Raw genomic sequence first — 23,658 nt, forward strand, 5'->3', positions numbered from 1 at the left:
TTTTATCCTGAACATATAAAAAGGAAACATATGACTAAATACATGGTCATTAAAGGGTAGAAATTTGAAAATGTCTGTCTCTACCACCCAACACCTGTGTTTGCCATAGCCTGGACTTCGGGCTGTTTCCATGACAGCGTTCATCATACTCAGCAGCAGTGACAGCCATGAAGCAGTCAGCTTGCTGCTGTATACTGTCTTAATAGTTAAAGACTAAACCTCTTTTTCGCCTATCCTAATTTCATTTGCAACTGTTATTTTTCTTAAAATTCAGGCTTAAAAAAATCTTGGTTTTTTTTTGGATCGTGACTCATGAACAGCAAATCCATAACGGTGGACATGCTGAGCTTATAGTTGTAGCTTATTGTCCAGAGAGAGAACTCATAGCAGAGGAAGAAATGACTGGGATGTGGGGCATGCGGAAAGCAAGGGGCCGCTGTATGTAGTTTGATAAATAATTGATAGGACAGGGAGAAGTTTTGGTTGTCAGGGGAGAGATCTGCACAGACTGATAGGACAGCATGCAGGGAAGCAATAATACTGTACTCATAAGCCAAGCTTTGGTTTCTAAATTGCAAGAATGTTCAGAAATATTAAACAAAGACAGAATTATTTAAACTAAGCTACTAATCGAAAAATATTAAGAAAAAAAGATAAATTGTTAGGACTCCTATACAACTTACAGAAAAGTCTGCTTGCTGAAAGCAAAATATACCAAAAGGAAGAAAGACTTTCACATATTACTCTGCATTGTTAAATTGAGATAGGAAAACTCATTGACAAGTATATTTTGTGTAGGGTTGGGCAATTCAATGCATTTGCTAAATAAACTAAACATTTTTTCAAAACAATTTCATCACATATTTAACGAGAGTAAGACAGTGACTTTAAACTCCAGCCCTTCATATGGAGCTAATGCACTTAAAGTGGGTTTTCTGCTATGAACTGCAGAAGGAGACAGACCCATGCATATGAGTACAGTAAACACTTTTTCCACACAAAAGCAACGGTAAAGTCCTGTAGCAATTGGCTCTGCAAAAGCAAGCTTGCAAGGTCATAAAAAAAATCACTGAAATCCTGAAGTAAAACATTTGTGGTTAAAAATGAGGGAGAAAATTTTAATTTAGATTTTTGACAAAATGGTTCTGCCCTAATGTGTCGTGAGAGTCAAAACATTGTGAACATTTTTAACTTAAATGCAAAAACCGTATACTGTATATGACTCATTCATTTCTCTTGGGTAGCACAGTGCCCCTGGGTATGTATTGATGGTTTAGTGAACTGAGAGTGCCTTTGTGTCTCTATGTCATATTGGGTTTTGTTTCTCTTTTTCTCTTTGCATGAGCTGACATGTATGCAGGGGCAGAGGTTAGGGTTCACTAGTGCAGAAAGGCATGCGATCAAAAATAGAAGCTGGGGACTGAATGAAATGGATAGAACTCTCCAGAGCATTGTCTGACAAAACACTGAATACAACACTGGAAGTACAAATCATTTCTATAGGTGCCTACCTCCTCACTTTCGTCAATTACCAAAGAGAAGGGAAGTTTCCAAGAAGCATTCAAACTGAGAGAACCTCTGTATTAATGTGTTTGGTTTGTCCCTTTTTGCTTTTTCCACAACCACAAACACATTAAGCTCTTGATAAAGTTTGCTCCTTAATATATCAATAATTATGAATATCAAATTGACAAAGACTGCCACAAAAGTCTACCCCTAAAGAGGTATATTCTATAAAATAGCATCAGCATTTGCATCTTAATAAGTGGACCAATAAGATCCTGTAACACCTTACTCAGTAGAAATTCTTGCTAAATACAAAAACTGCTCATTGCACATATATTTATATAGAGATAGCCAACGTCCAGAAGCTTTACAGTGGATCTTGTTTACTGGGTAAACCTAAAATAATGAAATTTTAATCTGAAAAAACTCACACCCAGAGAAAAGACAATAAGAAGAAATTTATTGCTACAATTACTGTCTTTGCTGCTCAAACCTCGGCAGGAAACATAGCACTATCTGAATGATATGCATTAACAGGAGTAAAGAACAGCGTTGTTTCTCCCCAGGCCTATAACTGATGGTGGAGTTGAGATAGATGAAGTTGGAGGTTCATGAAGTTGTAGAATGCTGATTAGCGAGACGGTATGCTGAGCTTTATGGGGAGATCCAGTGGATTGCATGAGCTGATACTAGCGTTTCACTCAGGGACCTGGAAGATGGAAGTCCAGTTTGGATAACACAGGTTGAGAGAACCTGTCCATGATGAGCAAGCATGAAGCGACAGTGGAAAGGAAAACTCACCATTGGTAAGCTCAAGAAGATTTTCTCCAAACACAAAATCCCAGTACATTTCAAGCCAAACGAAACCCTTCAACAGAGGCTAGTGCATCCTAAAGATAAAACCCCCAATACAAGGCCTTGTCTATATAAAGACTCAAACTCACTGCGGATCCAGACATTTGAATTGAGAAAGCTTCCTGGAGAGGTAGCGAAACGTCTTCAAATCTTGGAAACCAAGTCCAGTGGATTATTATTATTTTTTTTACTTTTACGGATTGGTAAGAAACCTCTGGCAGAACCACGCTCAACATGGCGGTCTTCTGCCGGACCGGTTGAAATGAAACGTGGAATGCAGAAAGAGTCCGGGGGGAATGACACCCTGGAGGTGGGTTGAAACGGGGTCATCTGAATGAACCACCGCCTGCACACTAGGTAGCAGACGAGTTGCGGATCGAAGGCCTTTTAAGATGAACTTTGAATGCTGATTGGCTTTTGTAGAGGTGTGGTCCAAAGCTGATTGGCTGTGTCGTAGGTGGATGAAGGCGAGTAATCAGTTTCTTCAGTTGAACTTCCGCCTAGGCTCCATATCTGAAAATAAGCCTCATCCTTGAAGATAAAAATCTATTTTAGGGCTGTAACTAATGCTTATTTTGCAAATCTATAAATCTGTCAATTATTTTTCAGATTAATTGATTAATAATTGGATAAAGAAGATTTTTTACAAAATGAAACCTGGTAAAAAATCTAAACTTTTCCACTTGAGGAGGTCCAGATAGAGCATATTGACAGATGAATTTTTAATTTTTCTAATGTACAATGTTAACATTTTTTTCTTTTTACAATTTTAGTATAGTAAATGCTTTAGAGTTTTATATTCTCTGTACTCCAGTTAACGATAAATCAATTTCTAAATTAGTTGAAGATTATTTCAATATACGATTGTTTCATCCCTAAGAAAATTTGCAGCAATTAAGTTTACTGAGGCTCAAGGTTTGTGATTCATGAAAGGTTTGTCCCTTATTTTGCCATGTGGGGTAAAATTTTCCCATATGTGTGTATATTTTGGCAAAGCTGATATAAATGTGGCAAAACAACATTAGCATCATCATTCAGTAATGCTTTTATTTGTGAGATCTTCCATGGTTACAGTTTAAGAATGATATGTATAGAAAATTTGTTTTCTTCGCATTTTTATGGGATATATTCAGTCAGCATCTTGAGAGAAAAAAAGGAGCTTTTAAAGTAGCAGTGATGACAGTCTCACAGTTATGGCTTCATTTCTGTTTAATCAATTATATTGAGTAATATATCTTATCTTTTTGTATCCATGTTGTTACTTTGTGTTATTTCTAAAGCAGATAATTTTCATTATGTCTAGATATGTTTAACCCAATGATTCCAGAAGGAGCTATGAGTGTGTTTGTTTTTTATGTATTAATAGATTATAAACGTTAGCAAGTTTAGGTGTTGTCTTTATTAATTAAACTGATGGGCCTTCTGTGCTCTGTTGCATATTACTGATCCCAGCAGCTGTAGACAGACATTAATCGGTTTCCAGGATTGATCAATAGCAAACTAGCCGACCTGGATTAAGCTGAACAAACAGGGCGGCAGCGTTTCTGAATACAATCACACTGTCATGCAAATGTAAACACAGCAAGTGGAAAAAACACACATATTGTTTGTCTGAGTCTAGATGTGGGCAAATATGAACGGCTACAAAAATGGTAAACTGCTGAACTGTTCAGGTCGGACGTTTTTGTGAAATTTGTAGTACTTTGGTCTTTCATAGATTAAATAAATAACAGCTTGTTTTCTCTCCACTCCTTTTGAACTCTCTTTCTTTTTTTCATCGTTTTATTTTTTATTTTTCTCTCTCCATTGTCTTTTTAATTATTGTCTTTTGTACAAATAAAGCATTTAAATAAATAAATAAAATAACAAGATGATAATTCTATTCTAAAAGACTTAATTAATTTGAGACATCAGGACTTGGAGGGGGAAAAATATGACCCTGAATCACAGCCTCACGCTGACCTGCCTAACAATATCCCTGCAGAAACCAAAGGTGCTGCTCTACTAACAAGTCCTTGCACTTGTCATAAGCAGCCGATGACATGCTGATGTGGGCCGTGAATCAAAAGCAGGTTAATGGCTCTAATAGCAACCTTTGCATTACATAAAGGGCAGAGGTGTGGCTGTGCTTCCCTGCAGGACAATTTATTAGATCAGCTGCAGGGAAGAGGGGCAGAAACTGTGGGAGAGAGCCGGACTGAGAGATGAAGGAGAGGATGACATGAAACAAAAGGTCACGAGTTGGACTAATACCTTTAATGTCAGTTCAAGGAACCATTTACTTCAGATGAGATGAATAAAACCCCAGATGACTAATGTTGCTTTCTTGTAACTTTTAAATAAATAAATCCTAGCATAAATTTGGACCATTTGTACTGCCAGTTGTTCAGAGAAAGTCCAGCTCTCTGTCCAGCAGTGACTCAGCCTTGTCCAGTTTGTTTGTTGTTATAAGTGCAGCCGTATTGCTCCAGAGCAGGTGGCAGCAGGTCCTGATAGAATTACCTAAGCCTAGTAGTGATGGCATTATGTGCCTGCCCTAACCATGTTACATAACCACAATTATTCAGACCAAGGAGGCAGATAAAGTAGGAGGGGGGTGTAAATACATGATGGGTTAAGATGCCTGCAGATATTTAATGTAAGGAAAATATTTTAATGTGATTCAATGGCGGCAAAGTGTTTGTTCTATACCTAAAGATGAAGGCTAAACTACTCTGTAAATAAAAAAAACCTATAATACCACCTATTAATGCTTTATAATTTGCCCTAATTTCTTAAAGAACAGCCTTATTGTACTTCCTCCAAAATATAATACTAGAAACATTTATTTTATAAAGGCCTGTCTGGCAAACCAGGGAACGTACTGTGGGGGGAGGGGCTGGCCATCGTGATAGACTGATTGAGAGCTTAAATGACACTTGATAGCAACACCAACATGGAGAGTGATTAAGCTGTTAAAATGATGTATCTAGACTCACTCCAACTCCCTTGCTTTAACTGAGCTGCTTTTTATACCCCTACCTAGAGCTGCTGATGTCACTTTCTCTGCTTCAGGTGATTGGTGGTCTAGTGGTTAGGGCAGAGAGCTTGGAATCCTGAGGTTCTAAGTTTGAGCCCCACTCCCACAGCTTGCCACTCAGAGTCTCTGAGGAAGACTCTTAACCCCACACTGCTCACAGGCACCCCATGATGGCAGCCCACTGATCCCCAATGGGATGGGTTAAAGGCAGAGGTAAATGTCTCCTATATGAGATCAATAAAAGTTCATAATTATTATGTCAAAATGTCTGGAAAGCCAAAATGGCCATTAGTTGAATTAATAAAGACAACAAATAAAGTTGCTAACATTTATAATCTATTAATAAATAAATATCAAAAGGTCACATTCTTAGCTCCCACTTGAATTGTTGGGTTAAACATTTCTGGATATAATAAAACAATTCTGGCCTTTATATCTGCTTTCAAAATTACATAAAAGAATAGGATGGAATCGAAAATACATGACAGATTATTCACTACTTTTGGGGTTTTTAAAGATTCATTTGAGCTACCTATCTTTTTATATTGATTGAAAATCTAAAGAATAAATATATTAAATGATTGAATAATAAGATTTCATCTTTTTTTAAAACAAGGCTGGGTTAAAAGAGTCTGAACATCATTATATTGTTTATTCTGTCATGTTGAATACAGTAGATTATCCCTGAGGAGTTTCAGTATGGGCTGCATGGTGATGCAGTTTATAGCACTGTTACCTTGCAGCAAGAAGGTCCTTTCTGCTTAGTGTTAATGAAAACCTCACATTTAAACCAATAAAAAAAAACTTTTTAACACTAGATTCCCTTTTGTTTTTAATCCAGGTGTGCCTGACCTCAGTAACCATGACAGCAATGGCCAGACACACCTGGATTAATCAGTTCATCCAGCAATGAAAGACAGGAAATAAAGGAGCTGCCTTAAGTTCAGAACGTAGTAGAGCTGTGCATAAAGCCATTCTGATTGGAGTATAGCAGTATCACTGCTAGCTGGATAGCCCCACAACAACATTCAGCCACCACCATGCTTTAAAACAAGCATCTTGTTATTTGGTTTGCAACCTGCACCTCGTCTCCTCCAGGGATTCTTATTTCCATTGTGACTTAAAAGCCCAATCTTTGTTTTGTCTGACCATAATAAAATATAGATCTTCAGAATATGTTTAGCTTTTCAATATTTGCAACTTTAAATGTCACTTTCTTTCAAGCTTATTTCTTGGCAACCCTTCAGTCTGTGTTGTATGAAACAGGCTTTGCAGTTTTGAAAGAACCATCAAAGATGAATTTCCTGGCTGCCTTGTGACACTGGTGTCAGAGCAGGTTTCTAGTTCGTGGCAGGTTTGTATTCTAGTGGCTATTAGATGGTTCTTGTGTATCCTTATAGTTTCTCTTTTGTCTTTTGCAACAGGTCAATGTTCTTATTTACATGTCACAACTAGGTTTACAATGGCTAAAACAGGCTACTATTCAGCTTCACAGGAAACACTCTAGTTTGAATGGACTCAATTTTTATGGCCTTAAAAAAGTGAGGTAGGAACCTTTAAATATTATATTGAGGTGATTGTAAAGATTAGAGTTTGTAGATTTAACTGAGGATTGGAGAAAATGCTCAAAATATGCAAACCAGAGTTTCTTTTAAAAAAGGTGGCTGAAGATATGCTCTGTTTTATGTAGTTAACATCAGTTTTTTTGAATAGAGAGGCCACTTAAAACACTTTCATCTGAAGTATGTGGATCTGTTACGTGGATCTGTTTGGAGCAGTGATGTCACGGACGATTATGGATAATAAACACCCACCTGTCCTCTGACAGATGGTGAATAATATGACAGTTTATGCACCCTAGTGGATATGTCTTAAGTGCCAATGGGATTTCTTGCCCTTCTCATCAGCTCCTATGGGTCTTATTTTAGCCCTGATTGACTTGTTGTTGTAGACAGAAACATGAAGTCATACGTTTTAATTGATTAAAAATACCCACCTGGGAGCAGACATGTAATATGGATTGTAATGAATATCCTCAAAGGGCTGAAACCTACAGTGTACACACATACATGCAATATTTAGACAACTTTCCATAAATCTAATAAATTCAGTAGAAGAAATTGAGATATATATAGAGTCAAAATGAAGACCAAAAAATGTAACTTTTCAGCACAAGGAACTATTGATAAAGACCACATTAAGAGATGTGAAAAAAAAAACTGGATCCTGGAAGCAAAGGGTATCACATGGATATCTCTTGGAGCTTGCGGAGGTAAAACACTTCAGTGTGGTTTGAATGAAGGCAGGCTCTGTCCTGACTGAGCCTCTGTTTGTGTGTGCGTGCGCATGTGTTTTCTGTACAGTAGTAGAGAAGTGAGTAGGTCACCATGACAACCGTAGACCCTGGAGCATGCTGTCAGCACAGTGACGTCACGAGCCTTTGCAGGTCCATGTGTGTGTTGATGTTGGTGGCGCTGCAGAAGCTGATGGCACACGCTGCAAAAAAAAACCCACAGAAACAAATTAAAAGGTAAAAGGTAAGAAAGAAGACTGATAGATGGACTGAATTGGTTTGTGCTTGATTTCTTTATGTTATTACTCAAATCATGGGGATATATTAGTGTGATGCTTTCCACCTGAATTAACCAGGGGAATTTATAACTCTTGTATTTCATTCAACTGCTTATCTGACCAGCACAGTTTAACGGTTATGAAACAATAAACCACAAAACAGTACAAAACAATTATTAATAGTCTACTGTTCCTAAAGAAGATGCAAAGATTGAATAGTAAATTGCACATTATACATTGCACAAGTTATTGCAGTTGTAGTGTTGCATTATAGAGTCTGGTTGCAGCAGGTATGAATGACCTGCAGTAGCGCTCCTTTTTACAAACGGGGTTTTAAAGTTTTTCCCTAAAGGAGGTGCTCAGCTCCTCTACAGACTGGTGCAGAGGGTTAAAGGTGTTGTCCATGATGGATATAAGCTTCCAGGCAGCAAGATGTCTGTCCACTCTATAGTCCTTTAGCTTCCCCCTCAGCAGCTCTGAACTGATGGTGTTGAAAAGTCAAAGAACATGACTCTCACTGTGCTCTAGGTGGTCTCCAGGTGGGTGAGCGCCCAGTTCAGGATGGTGATTTTTAGGCTGGTTCACATATTGAACGTGGAGGTAAATTCCTGCAATACTATATTCAGAGTAACTGTGGAATATTTTCATTAGTTACCATACAGCATTATTGGGAAATTACAATGGTTGTCATCTGGTCTTTGTCAATTTATAAACATTCTTCTTTTGGATTAAAAGTATTTTAGGCTCCATCCACATGAAGACAAACTCAGGCCTACGTTTAAAAATATTAAATATTAAAAATATTTGATGAAATCCTGGTGTCATCCACATGAAACCAATGTTTTTAGTCTGTAAATAAACATCATTGAGACCCGGTCCAAGAGTGAAGATATATAAAACATACATACAAATAGACGCATAAATAAAAAAAGGTATGTAACTGTTGCTGGATCGGTGTCCTCTTTCAGGGAGACGAACTTCAAGCTAGTTTCTAATTTACTATTTTGCTTACATAGTTTGTTTTTATCCATATAGATTTTGAATTTGGTCCCTTTATTATTTTTTTGTGCAAGTAGTTATTTTGTGGCTTTTATTTCTCACTTTGGTATACACATTTTAGTTTCATTCTTATTTTTTTTTTATCAGTGAATTGACATATGTATCACTCTTCTTAGATAACTTTCTCATGCTGCTTTTTTTTTAAATTCTTTTGTTTGCATTTAAGAATGCCGTGGCCCTATATATTTTCTATGTGTGGTTTATTTGTATGTTGTATTGAGACAGGGGAAAATTTCTATTGGGTTTTTGTTGTTGTTGTTTTTTTTTGTTTAAATTGCGAAATTGTGTCAAAATCACTCCTAATGGAAACAACTTTGGTACTCATATTTTGCTTTTTTTTGTGAAAATGTTAATAAAATTCGCAAGTTTAATACTTCAGTAGCTGAAAAAAAATCTATAGACTATTGAGAGAACTTAGTTTATCCAGTTTGCATCTAGACAGAGATTATTGATTTGGGCTGAAAGGGAAATATTTTGAGGCATATTTATGGATGAACCTCCTGACAGCTTTCAAGGTCGTATGTACAACTGTGATTTATCCCAGACATCTAGGCTGTCAATCAGAGCTGTCTGCTGTCATCTTTACAGGAAAACTGTAACGGCCAATAAATACTTTATGAAGCGTAAGCTGGAGTGTGAAATAAAAAATAGGATCTAGATAATCTGAACTTTATCATTTTATAAAATTACATAAGGTTCCAAAATGGGTAATAATTTCTAGTTTTTGGTAATTTGTTTGCTGATTATGTTAATTGTGAAGTTCTATTTTTATAAGTGTAATTTTTTAGTTTGGTCATAAAATCAGGTAAAACTCCCATGATCAAACATAAATAAATATATAAACTGGAATTTGTTTACACACAGAGGGAAAATTAAAACGAATCATCAAGTGCTTTAAAAAGCCACTTCAGAGAAGTGAAATGATTTTGCTTAATAGATATAATTAGGGAGTTAAAGGTCCATTATGGAAGTGAAAACAGTTTATCCATCCAAAATGCTTGTCAGATATGTTTATCATAACTTTCAGCAGCTTTCAACAGAAAAAGTGTTTGCGTATTGATTCAGCAATGGCAGTTCAGCAAATTAATACTGAAATTAACATCACAATTTTTCAGCCTTCATCTTCACTAAGAACATTATAATTGCTATTTTTACATTGTATGTATGTTCATTATAGCGTGCTAAGTATCTTCAGATGACTGTTGTTACTCTCAGTGTGCCACAGTCTTCTGGGAAACTAAATAATAGAGGATAGTGATGTTTTGTTATGTTAGTTTGCTGTGTTTAATTTTTTACAGAGTACTTTATTACTTTTCATGGTGGTTGATCATTTTACACTCCATCCTTTGATTCATTGAGGGTACCTTGTCTCTATTTTCTCTCATTATTGGACCCGTTTTCATTTATTGTCAATCCCTATGAGCTTGTGAGTTAGTGAAATTTAAAGTTTACTTTAGGTAAACTGTAGGTTTTTTTTCTCAAACTTAATTTTTGCCTATTTGTGTTTCGGCGTATCTGGGCCTTTTTGGGGTATAAAATATGCACTGCTGCATTTCCCCTGATAAGGCTAAGAGTGACAGTCTGCGCTTGCTGATATATCAGTTCTGATTGATGGGTGTTTTTTCTGGGATTGGTTATTTATGCTGTCTGTTGGTAGCAAAGAGAACGTCCTCCAGAGGATGTAAGGAAACAGTCGTGGTAAAGAGTAGAAGTCTTTAAATGTGGTGGGTGGTGGGAGGATTTTACACTGTTGGGAGCACAGAGCCAAGCAACAAACAAAACACAGTTCAGCAGAGCACATCTTTCCTAGCAGTTGGCCCTCTTTAACCTTTAAACTCTTGTCAGTCTTTTTGAGTTTTATACCTTTAAATGTCATGCATTCGGTTTGGTGATAAAGCAACTCAACACTAGTGAACCCTGTTGTGGATGCAACAGTCTCCCTGTTTATGCATTACCTGAATATCCTTAGAAATTTTATTGAATGGTGGTAGCCTTCGGTGGTAGTGGTGGTAGTGGTAACGAAATCCAAGGCAATATGAAAGCTCGGATGTTAAGGGATAGGCAATGGTTGAAGAGGACTACTGGGAGGCTGGGGACTGATGTGACATGAAACTCACACTTCTCAGCTTTGACAAAAAGTTCCTTTTCTAGAATACCATGGAGAACTTGGCACTGATGGATCTTATGTTCGGATAAGGTCCTGGAGAAAATAAGAATATCATCAAGCTATACAAATACAAACTGATTTTTAAAATCTCTAAGGGCATCATTCACAAGTGATTTGAGAACTGCAAGTGCTTTAGTGAAACCGAAAGTTATTATGAGATATTCAAAATGACCTATGGGATTCTTGAATGCAGTCTTCCATTCGTCTCATTCTCTGATTCTGACCCAGTGGTAGGCATTTTGGAGATTCAACTTGGTGAAGGAGGGGATATTTATTTTTCACAGTGATCTGGTTAAGGCTGTAATCAATGCAAGGTCTTAGTGATCCATCCTTTTTCCCAACAAAGAAAAAAACCTGGTATAACAGGTGAGGTAGAGGTACGGATAATTCTAGCAGTTAGCGACTCATTTATGTACTTCTCCTTACTCTCCCTGTCAGGCTTTGCTTATACCAACTACTGTAGGGCAGAGGAGGTCCAGGAAGTTGCTCAATAGAACAGTCATAGGACAGTGAGGCAGGAGAGGGTGAGTCTCAGACTTACTGAGAACAAGATGAATCTGATGATACTCAGGTGGAACCAGGGAGAGGTCTACCACAGTTTCCTGTTCTTGAGATTTTAAGGCTGAAGACACAGCCGACTGAAGACAGTTTGACAGATAGTGGTTATTACGTAACTGAGCTCTATTGTCTTTCCAGTTCAGGTGAGGATTATGAAGTGTGAGCCAAGAGTACCCTAAAACAATGGGAGATTGGTGTGAAGAAAACAGGAAAAAAATTATTTATTTTGTTCGGTCTGTGATTACATGCAGAGGACTTCCATCTAGAGCTTAGTCATGAAGTGGTTCGGGTAGACATACAACAGGAAGAAGTAACTGTTTAGCTAAACTGTTATCTATAAAGCTTTTTTTCACAGCCACAATTAATTAAAGCAAAAGAACTCACCCCTAAATCAGCCTGCGTCAGCCCACTGCAGGGCTGGATCAATCAAAAAGCTGAGCACAAATTAGATTTAGTCCTCATCAAACAAAAAAGACCTGGTAGACTGACTGAAATTTAGTGAACTTTGTAACAGGAATCCATGACACGATCCACTTTCACTCGGTTGATGACAACTGATGACTGATACATCTACTTAATTGAGAGATGAAGGAGAGCTCACTTGGATGTGTAGAATTTGATTCAGCAGGCTTTGCAGACTGTAACCCAGAGGTCCAGGGGAATGACAGTGGAATCTGAAAGCATTGGTAGTTGCTTTCTACCTGGTAGACATTGTGCTGGAGAGCAGGCAGGCAGGAGAAGAAGACTGAGAACTGCTGCTCAGAGATAAGACCTTTCCAATGAAGATTGGAGACGAACTGAGGTTCATTGGTTGTATGGAACAATAACAATGTTCCCATGAGAGAGATTCATGAGAAGACACATTTCAGCAAGAAAAATATTCCTGTTTAGATGTTTGCCTGGTATACCAGCAGAGGTAATCATCTGGTGAATAGAGATGATCTTTCGCCTTCTTGTATACACGCTAATCATCCTGACTGAGAAATGTTCTCAGGTGTGCAGCAACACAAGTTGGCCCAGCCATGAGCAAAGATCCTCTCTGTAACAGGAAGCTCACTCACACCTGAAAAACAGCAAAACCCCAAAGACCCTAACAAAATGTTTGCATTTTACTGTAACTGAACTGAAATAAACTGCAAATATCAAACAATCTTTGATATATTGTGTTGCAAGGTTCAGTTTAGCACAACACAGACTTTGAGTAGGCTGCAGATGGAAGTATTGCACGTTGATCCCCAGACAATACAACAACTACTACTGTACCACAGTATGTCAGTCTGATGTGCTGATGAGTCAGCAAGCCACACTCGGTCTTCTGCTCAACGACACTAGCTAGAAGTAACAGGCTGCTAGTCAGTCATGGAACAAAACATAGGGATTATCCATCATAGGAAGGATCGTTATCGATTACTGTGTACAACAGGGTTGGATTTTATAGAGAAACAATTACTGAGAGGCAGTATTCAATAGTTATTGTTCGTGTGAGAGATGGACTATTCAGAGAAAGTTGCTTTATCCAACAAACAAGCCTGATTTTGGAAGAAAGCCAAGTGCTGTTACATATGGTTGAGTTTTAAAAAAAATCTGTAACTTTTTTTAATTTATTTTAGAACATTGTATAGGTGTCATAATACGGATATGCTGACATGTTACATATAATGAATCTGTTAGTGGTCTGTCTTTCAACCTAAACTGGACTTTTATCCACATATAATGAAAAGTACATAAGGAACACATTATCTTAGTCTTACAGTGTATCTTGAAATGTTGAACAGGTTACATTTTATTGTAAACTAACTGTAATGTATCTCTAAATATTAATTCAATTCAGTATTAGTTTTGTTTAATTGGAGAGATACAGTGAAGTAAATGTAATCTATACCCATCCTGGTGGAAATAAAAAAAAAAACAATTATCACAATGATTTTATCCCATTCAAGAATGTGTGGAAAAATATTTGTTGTTTTTCATTCTGAAATGAATATGTACTCCTTGTATGCAAATGATACAATAGGTAAATTACTGATATCTTCCCTGTTTTCCCTCCTCTCTCCCTCCCCTCTTTATTGATTTGTTCACTTTCCTCCAGGGCCGCAGGAAATCATGATGTTTAATGGAGGCCCCCTTCGGAGGTCATTGGAGTCTTTGCAATCATAGACCTGGCATCAAGGAAGCGATTCTCATAATGGCAACAAGCTACCTTCAGCCTATGCTTCTGAAGCCCTCCTGTGGAGGGTGTAATAACTGAGGGAGGGATAGTGAGTCTGAGAAAAGCTTCCACCTGCAGATGAAAATCATTCAAAACATGTAGTGTTCCTTTCTCCAAAGAGGGGGGAGGGTGTAAACTGGATTTTGATTGCTTTTTACTTTCTTCTGTTCATGTAATCACTGAACAGATTTGTGGTTGATTGTTGAGTGTATGTGGGTGTTGGCAGAGAGTGCAGGGTGAGGAGAAAGGAAAGTGAAAGAGTGGAGAAAAAAAAAGAGAGAAAGAACAGTAGAAGAAAGGAAGAGATGGTCCTCTACACCACCCCATACTCCAGTGCCTGTCTGCACTTCCTGGATGGCATGTCGTGGAGCCTGGTGTTTCCCTCCTACTGGCTCCTGGATCGACTCCTGGCCTCTTGTGTGGCCACCTCACTGGAGAAGCGCCAGCGCTCCCAAGACCCCTGCTCCTTCCTCACCCTGTGTGTCCTGATTGCTGCCCCCCTTTATCTGCTACTCTTCCTCGCATCTCTGCCTTTTGCCCTCCTGGGTTTCATCATTTGGGCTCCCCTACAGGCTGTTCGCCAGCCTTACCTGTACACATATCGAAGGTGAGTGTTGAGTGAGCTACCTTTTTAATACTTATTCTAAGGGTGTGTACTATTCTTATCTTCATTAGGTTTAGAGCACACAATTTCTCAATGTAAGGACACCAGGAACTCACCAGTTACTACAAAGATTTTTAAGTCAATTTCATCTCAAGTCATTTTTCTAAAGACAATTCAGTCAGATCATCCTGTCAGATATGTAAAGTTTTCTATCTAAGGAAAACCACAGGATTGCATTTTGTCACTGATTATCAGACACACAAAAAGAACATAGGAGCACTGATTCATAAATACGTTCTATGTTAGAAGGGGTTATAGTAAGCTAGTTCCACAGATGCCTATGTCTAGGAAAGAAACAGGACTAAACACAAAAAAACAACTCTATTATCTAAGATTGAAGGTGTTAATGACAGCAGCACAGCCGATATTTCTCTCCAGTATGGTGTCAAAACCAATCAGGAAGAGACCAGAAGAAAACACTGTGACAAAAAAAGCAAAGAGAACATAAAGTTAGGGTTCAAACTAAAAAACAACAGAATGGGATATGGATATTGAATAAAGCAGAATGATGAAAAGTGGTCCCTATGTCCTCTAGCAGCCTAAGCCTAAAGCAACATAACTATAGAGATAGCTCAGTATAACCTAATATATACAAACTTTGTGTTCAGTATTAAAAAAATTCTCCTGAAGGACTCATATTATATTTTATTCTTTTGTATTCTTTTTTCAAATAGCAATCAAATATCCCACAATATGCCCCTTTCTGTGTAAAATGTGTCCTGCTTCTTGCTACAAAAAGTTATCTGTATTTTTAGGGCTTATAGCTCCTAGTTTGTGTTTATTAGATAAAATTCATATTTGTTAAAAAAGATGTCTAACTCCTTGGAAAACCTCCCTTCAGGATTTGGCATGGCAGCTCCTTACAACTGGCACACTGTCTTGAAAAAGTGCTTGCTTGGCTCACATATTGAAGACGAAATTAGTCCACAGAGGGACTGTAATTGTTGTGATATTTAAAAAAAATATTTAATATATTTAAGTGGACTGGTTCTGGACGTGACATAAAGGGTTTTTAGCTGGCATTTAAGGACATGAATCTGAGTAAATCTTTATCAGTGCACACAGAGAGTCTGCAGCTAAGCATAAGAGACTAAATTCTATTATTGGTTAAGTGCGACAACATTTGAGTAACACAAATGATTTTGTAGCAGTTTGTGTTATATGTGTCAAATTAATAAGCTATCTGACAGATCCTGTAAAATGTTTTGACATGTCCCAATAGACTTTGGCCTGGCTTGTGATCAAGCTGTCTATTCTGCAGTGTTAAATGTGTGGGAAGGTGATGTCACTCCCAAACAGCTGTTTTAAATGATGACAACTGTGCAAGTCTTATAATGTATCTCCCTTTGCAAAAAAGGGCAACTATTTTCCAAAATGTATTTCATGTTTTAGACTTTGTGTTGTATTTCATTTGTTTCCAGGCCAGATAAGAACCAGGCAGAGGAAGGTCAGGCTGGACCAGGTGGCACTGGAACTGCGGATTGGAGGCCACAAGGCAGAAGTTTCTGTTTCTGCAGTGCCAATGTTTGTCTCCTCCCGGACTCCCTGGCCAGGTTCAACAACTTATCAGACACCCAGAGGAGAGCTCGCGAGGTGGGCAAGAGAATCCGCAATGGAGCAAGCCGGCCTCAGATTAAAATCTATATTGATTCGCCAACCAACACATCCATCAGGTGAGGGGACTCTTCTTCAAATGATTTGATTTGATTTCAATATAATTATAGGATCTAAATACAGAACCTGCAAAAACTTCATACTACAGAAGCAGATGGTTAAATGGAAGTATTTCATACTTATTTTATCTAAAACACTGTATGCCTTAATTTTCTCAGCTGCTGGTGAGAACTATGCCTTCCAAACATATATCTTTCTATTCTGTTATTTAGTGCTGCATCCTTCAGCAGTCTTGCCACAGGTTTCCGCCGCACTTCATCCCTGGACCAGCGTCCAGAACAAGTCCACACCACCAATGGCCCAGCAGAAAATGAAATCGAGACCATCACAGAGTGCCCTGTCCACACTTCAGTTGCCACCGATTGCCCCGTTCACCCATCTTCAGGAGACCAGAGTTTTATCAATTGTCCCGTTCACGAAGCTGGGTCAGATGCCACAACAGATTGCCCCCTCCACCATGCAGGGACCAACAACAATTCAGACTGTCCAATCCACCCCTCAGGTGATACCACTGACTGCCCGATGCATTCGACAGGTGGTCAGAATGACTCTGGCCATCGTGACTGCCCAATGCACGGGGAGGAAGCACAGAAAAAACCCTCCACAGAGTGTCCACTTCACACCTCAGCAGTTCAGATCAGCATCAGTGCCCCAGAACCAGACCCCCAGGAGGAGGAGGCTGAGACTGGAAATCATAGAGATTTGCCAGGAGGAGACACAGGGAGCATCACTGCCTCTCGGGAGTCTCTCACTCGTTACCATAGTGGCGACAATGCAGTAGGGATATCCTCCAACAACACTCTCTCTCATGTGCCACGCACGTCAATCTTCAAACGCCCTGGAAGGAAACGTCGACATGGAGATGAAATGTTTGACCATGAGATCTCTGCTTTCTTCCCTGCCAACTTGGATTTTCTGGCTCTACAGGAAGTGTTTGACCATGGAGCAACAACAAGACTCCGACATCAGTTACATCGCTATTTCCCCTATGTGCTGAGCGATGTCGGGCGTTATGGCTGGAAAGGCTGCTGCTCCAGGTTCAAATTCTTGAACAGTGGCCTAATGCTGGCCAGCCGCTACCCTATCCTGGATGCCCGATATGAATGTTACCCCAACGGTAGAGGAGAAGATGCATTGGCCGCCAAGGGGGCATTGTTTGCTAAGGTCAGTGTTGTCATTTTTTTTCTTGTCCCAGCTTTGCTTTACCTGTTACAGATTTTAAATATCTTTATTTTTAAAAGAATTGTAGTCTTTCTTTTTCTAAAAGACATGTGACCGTGGATAACAATGACACCCTAACATAACACGAAGAAGCAGTGTGTTTAAGGTAATACCTTTAAAGTTGTAGGGAAACAACTGTTCCAACCATTGTATTTCTAAATTCTCCAGAGTGGTGCCCAAGTTTACACAAGTGAATAAAGTGAATATGATCGGTTGTGATGGTGATGGTGGCAGAAGCTTAGTTTGCTGTAGAAGGCTTATAGCCGTACATGTTTGAGCCCTTGCCTCGCAACGCTGCCAGTTCTGTTAGGTCTACGCCTGCCGAAGACGTAGACGTCCATCCCCGTGAACACTGGGACGGAACTCAATGGTAAAGTAAATGATTCTTATTTCTTATTTCAACCGTTGCGCATATTAGCTGCGACATATGAATTAGGATGCTATGACTGAAAAAATTTGATTGACAGATGACTGTTGATATATGATTGGCTGAATTTAGGTGTACAAACTGACATATAACTAACTGGCCTGCATAAAATAATGGAAAAACCCCCTAAGATTTTAAGACAGGATTTTTTTTTTCAGATAGAAATTTTCTAAATTTTGGGACAATATAATCTGATAAAGAGTACATTTATATACATGTTTAAGCCAGAATGATTTGACAATTAAATATGACTTCCCTAAGAAATTAACTATAGTAACAGATGGGACTCTGTTACTAATTTGGCTCAGATGGTGGGATGTAATATGGGGCTCTACATCCCTGGCATCAACACAGCGGCTGTTTTGGCCAAGTGACCCATAATGATTTATATATTTTAAGTAATGAATTTAAAGAAAGTGATAAGCACATTTATTTTCGGTTTTCTCAGATTTAACTACATTTCTTTTTAACTTAACTCACCTGAAACAGGAAAAATGTTGTCAGATGAAATCTTTTTGGGTTGCAATAAGGGCTGTGTAATATTGCTTAAAAACACAATGGTATATCAGTCGATGTCGAAAATTGATTAGTGTTTCGTTTTGAAATAAGGACCCACTCACTCACCCACGGAAAAAATTTTTTTAAAAATACATTTAAAAGACGAAATGATTTGCGTCCAAACCACATCTACATTTGGTTGAAAAGTGAATGGCGAAAAGCCTTAATTTTCAAGAAGTGGAAAAGATGCTGAAAAAGACGTCTATAATCTCTTTTTCAACGTCTATTATTGGACTAAACTGGGACAAAAATCAAACACAGACAAATTTTCAACAATTATTTCTTACCAGATTTAGCCTAAAAACCAAGGTCTAAATGATGTCTGGTTTTTGGGAAAGCCTACTTTTAAAATGTAACCAGAACCCTATTTAAATGTAAAATTGAACTTGTTAAGTTTGGCTGTGAGAGGCTGAGAAGCTAAGTCCTTTGCTCTACCTACATTAACCAGAATGCCATGTGGTGCTGGACCGGACACATTTGCTACTGATATTGTTCAGGTTTCTTTTGTGTTATAAGCTGGTATGTTTTGTTATGGAATAGAAGAATAGAATAGAATTCAACTTTATTCTCATTACATTGTCACAAGTTCAAAGCAACATTCATTCTCTGCATTTAACCCATTCCCTTGAGGAGCAGTGTGGGGTTAAGGGTCTTGCCCAGAGTGGCAGTCTGTAGGAGTGGAGCTTGAACTCAGCACAAAATATTCCTTCATCTACAAGATGGAAACTAATTTCAGAATAAGTCTGAGCTAAAGGTCAAGAGAGAAAAAAACAGAACGGTAACTACATCTCTAGTTTTAAAGTGAGACCCATTTAAGAGGCTTTGGGACACCTTTGGATTTCTTTATGCCTTTCCTTGGTGTCATTTCAAGTCACATTTGGTCCTTTTACTTACTAAGTAGATTTACTGGTGAGCATTTCCTATTTTTTGCAGGTAGCCTTACCTTAATTTTTATTAAATGATTGTGTCGGTTCTTGTTCTGCTGCAGTAGAAATTTGTTCTGTATTCTGATTTCTCCATGTTGCTGTTTCAGTCATAGTTATCTTCTTGATGGTTGTGTCTTTATGTTTACATGTACTTATAATATTTGTTAAAGATTGTATAACTTAATCACTTCCTGCTGGCTGTTGTTGGGCTCCTCTTGTTGCACGGGACTCTTGTGTAATGGCACATTTCAAGATCCACTTTCTTCTTCTTTTTTATCTTCACCTTATTAATGATAATGTCCTGAGACTTATTCAATATGCAGTTTTTTATTGAAGCGTTTGGAAACAATTTAGTGCTTGAAAGCTTTCCCTCTTGAAGCATGTGTCACACATGTTGAAATTTACTTTTTTACGCCCACATTCATTCACACATTGAATTGAGTGAATCCTTGTTACTAATGTGCGCAGCTCCACTGTGTAAAAGCAGAAACAAACGTCATTATTTTCACAAGGTCTACAGCTTTCATGTTTGTCAATGAATTGGTACATTTCCTGCTTGTGTTTGTCTGCAGTATTCAGCATAGTAATAATGGGTTCAATGCTGAAAGGCCGAGGACCTATAACTTTTCAGTGGCACATTCTTTTGTCTTCCCCGCATCGTGCTTATATATACATTAATGTACTGAAATGAATGAGCAAATTATCATTATTGTCTGTTGTTTTATAATATTTGGAATAGTCTCAATATAATTTTTTTTTTATTTGAGAATATACTGAAAATATGATATACTAAAAAGCACATAATACATGTATAATGCATTGATATGAATATATAGAGGTGTGCTACTCTGTCTACTTGGAAGGAGTGATGACTGCAATCTGCTGGAGGGTGGCTTACTTCCTCCACCTGCTACTTTGATCTTGATTCCAGGTGTGTCTAAAGTGCAGCTCCTAAGGTCTTACATTCCCTCATTTCAGTTAAAGAGTGATTTTGGTCTCTCAATACTGCTAATGGAGTCATTAGTTCTAATCAGGTAAAAATTATTACAGAAAATACAGTAATTGTCTTTTAGTAACTACACTTTTTATAATTTTCTTGCACTTAGGGCACCAAAATCTGCTGTTATTAACTTATTAAACTCAAATAAATAGAGCAAGAAATGTTTTATCCATATCTTGGTCTTATTCCTGAAAATAGACAAAATGTTTGACTATTTCTATCAGTTTGGCTGAAAAGAATTAAGAGTAAACTGATGTCTATACTGTAATATACTTTAATAAGGCCAATACATATACATACATATGCAAATAATTTGCCTAAAGAGATTCTGACTGCCTTCTCTGATTAAAATGTCTCATGTTCATTTTTTGTGGAGCAGAGTAAAAAAAAAAGAAATCACCATAGACTTCCTGGTAGTTTTAGAATTCTTAAAAATTGATTGATCCTCAAATACTTTTGAGCAGACAGTTTTTGGCCCATGTGATTTAAGGTTTTGACACTAATATATATATAATTTTTTTGTATTTTGAAAACTACTTGAAATCAAATTAGAATTTATGGCTGAGTGTGAAAAAAAAGAATAAAATAAACTGCCATTAGACTATTTTAAAGGCTAGAAATATATTTTTTTTCTTCCATATGCAAAATTATTTATCCTCTATTTACTGCAGCAACCTCTGCGGTAACTGCTACCTCTCCATGTGTCTCACCTATTCTCTAGGTGTAATGTGCTGCGCATACTCCTCCATCTGGCTACTCTGCAATGGTTTTGGAAATGATCACAAACAGGCATTACTGCACCTCTGGCCTCGTCCAAGGTTTCTCACAAGAGTAAGAAAATAAACCTATCGATTATAAAAAGGGCCAAATTGGACTATGGCTAGTGAGAGAATACAACAGGAGTAAATATTGGGTCTGGTTTCAACAAATCTGTATTTGGACTAAATTGGGACTCAATGAAAAAGCTAGATAATTTTTTTTTTTTTTTTAACCTCAGATGACATTGTGCCTCTAAACAAAAGACCTGTGCAGTTGTAGGGCTGTACTGTGGTGCTTTTTCTCTTCTCCCATGAGCGTTCACAACAATGCTGTCATTTTAAATTCTCTCAGGAGGGAGCAAACATCTGCAAAAACTCTGGAACTTGCTCTATGGTCCGTTAATGCATCCATCCCGGGGATTCAAATACATATGGAGGGGGTTGCATGTTTACTCTGTCTGCTATTGTGATGGGAATGAGTTATAATATCATTTAGTTCATTACTGTTACAAATGTAATGCTTGCCATATGCCTAGCAGCCTGTGATGGATAGATATAAGGCCATTAAATATGATGGATTTAAGACATGGCTGCTAATGTACTGATGCAGGCTCTATACAGAGCGACAGGATAAATAAACTGGTGACCTTTGTTGCCTTTTTCCATTTCCATCTACCAGTTGTCTTTGTTACTTTGTATTATATCCAAACTCATAACTGTTGGATGAAAGCAGCGATGGAGAGTTGAAAGCTTTTCAGTGAACCAAATCACTGCAGAAGCAAAGGCAAGGGATGTACTGAATGTATGTCTTATGTAGCCTAATGACAGTGTGTTTGTTCATTAATCAGTCACAGGCTGTGATTATGGCAGAACAGGGATGATGGATCAGTTCCAGTCCCTGGTGGGCTGGGTCGGCAATATGTGACCGGACGCAGGTGGTGAATACCTGTATGAGCATGTCTTTGCATGCCCCGATGTAAGGAAGCCGTATTCCATCACAGCTTGCACGCTGACAGTCTCATCCTGTTTCCCTGCTGTCTGCTGACTGTCGAGGCAGCCCACAAGCTGCCTTCATGTTCATGTTTTACCAGCTCCCAATATGTGAGGTCACTTTGTTTCTTGTTGACAAATCGGCCATGTGCCAGCTGACAGGTAATTTCCTCATTTAAAAGTGCCAGGAAAGAAAGAAAAAAGCAGTGTTTAGCAAAATGGTTCTCACCCAATTTAGATATATTTCTGGGAACATCTGTTTAAAACAGCAGATGAAATAAGTGTTTAAAATCTAATAAAAGGAATGATACCGTAGAGACCTGATTGGAAGTGCTGCTGGGCTTTATTTGTTTTTTTTTTTTACTCTGGTTTTTAAGAGCAAGAACAACGTTAAGAAAACTAAAATCATTCACTCGGCATGTTCCTTCTCTGGGAAACATATCCCAATTTCTGAAACCTTTTAGTATTATCTAATGCCACTTTACACACATGCACTAAATTGTTGGTCCCCCTTGTTTAATGAAAGAAAAACCCACAATGGTAATAGAAATAACTTGAATCTAAAAAAAAAGTGATAAATCAAAGTTGTGTGAAAATGATCAAATGAAAGTTAGATATGTTGCAGCTCCTTCCAAAGGCACTCAAAATGTTTTAGGTCAGGGCTCATAGGAGGCCATTTCATCTAAGCTTTCTTTCGCCATTATTCTGTGTTTGTAGCTGTGGCATTTGGGTCATTACGCTGTTGACCTGTTACTGAGACCAAGCTTTCTGACACTTGGCAGCTCTCTCTAGAGTCCCTAGATTGTCTTGAGATTTCATTGAACCCTGTTGAGATTCCAGACACACTGTGCCAGTTAAAGCAAAGCAGCCCCAGACCATAACATGCCTCCTCCGTGTTTCACAATGTTCTCCTCTTGTGTCATTCTTTAATCTGTGTACATAGAGTTGAAGAAGGCTGATTTTGTGTCTCATCTGTCCATTGATCATTCAACCAGAAACTTTGTGGCTTGTCAACATGTGGTTTGTCAAATTCCAGTCTGGCTTTTTTATTATTTGTTTTCAACAATGGTGTCCTCCTTGGCCATCTCCTATTAAATCCATTCTGCAGCTGTTGTGATCTGACTGTTGTTCTTTGAGCTTTAAGTTTACCTTTGATCTCTTTGGAAGTTTTTTCTAGTATCTTTTGTTAACATTCATATTCTCCATCTCTTCAATGTGTCATTAATTCTTCATCTGTGGTGAAGTCCTGGTAGGTTGGCTACAGTCTCATACAGTAGATGGTCTGAATATAATGCCTACCTGTCCTTACAGGAACAAGCTGATTAGAGGTAGTCTTATAGATTGTACCTTTATCATGCCTATATATAATTTTCTTTGTAATCTCCTGAGATAATTTTCCTGAGTTATGTCCTTACACTTCCATTAGGTACTATATAGTTGTAATGAACTTCTTATATTATTCAAAACTAAAATAAAGGCTTCTTTTCAATCAGACA

At 38.0% G+C, this 23,658-nt stretch overlaps 1 protein-coding gene across 1 annotated transcript in view; it reads left to right on the forward strand.

Annotated features, from left to right (window-relative positions):
• smpd3 (sphingomyelin phosphodiesterase 3) overlaps positions 1–23,658 on the forward strand; it is a 104,704-nt gene that overhangs the window by 26,988 nt on the left and 54,058 nt on the right. Inside the window, exons 2-4 of the mRNA XM_015372241.1 lie at positions 13,825–14,551; positions 16,030–16,281; positions 16,495–17,446. Coding sequence (XP_015227727.1) covers positions 14,250–14,551; positions 16,030–16,281; positions 16,495–17,446 — 1,506 coding nt within the window. The 5' untranslated portion in view covers positions 13,825–14,249. The remainder of the gene's footprint in view (positions 1–13,824; positions 14,552–16,029; positions 16,282–16,494; positions 17,447–23,658) is intronic.

The sequence above is a fragment of the Cyprinodon variegatus genome, unplaced genomic scaffold, assembly GCF_000732505.1.
Source record: "Cyprinodon variegatus isolate N-32 unplaced genomic scaffold, C_variegatus-1.0 Scaffold70, whole genome shotgun sequence".
Classification (NCBI taxonomy): Eukaryota; Metazoa; Chordata; class Actinopteri; order Cyprinodontiformes; family Cyprinodontidae; genus Cyprinodon; species Cyprinodon variegatus.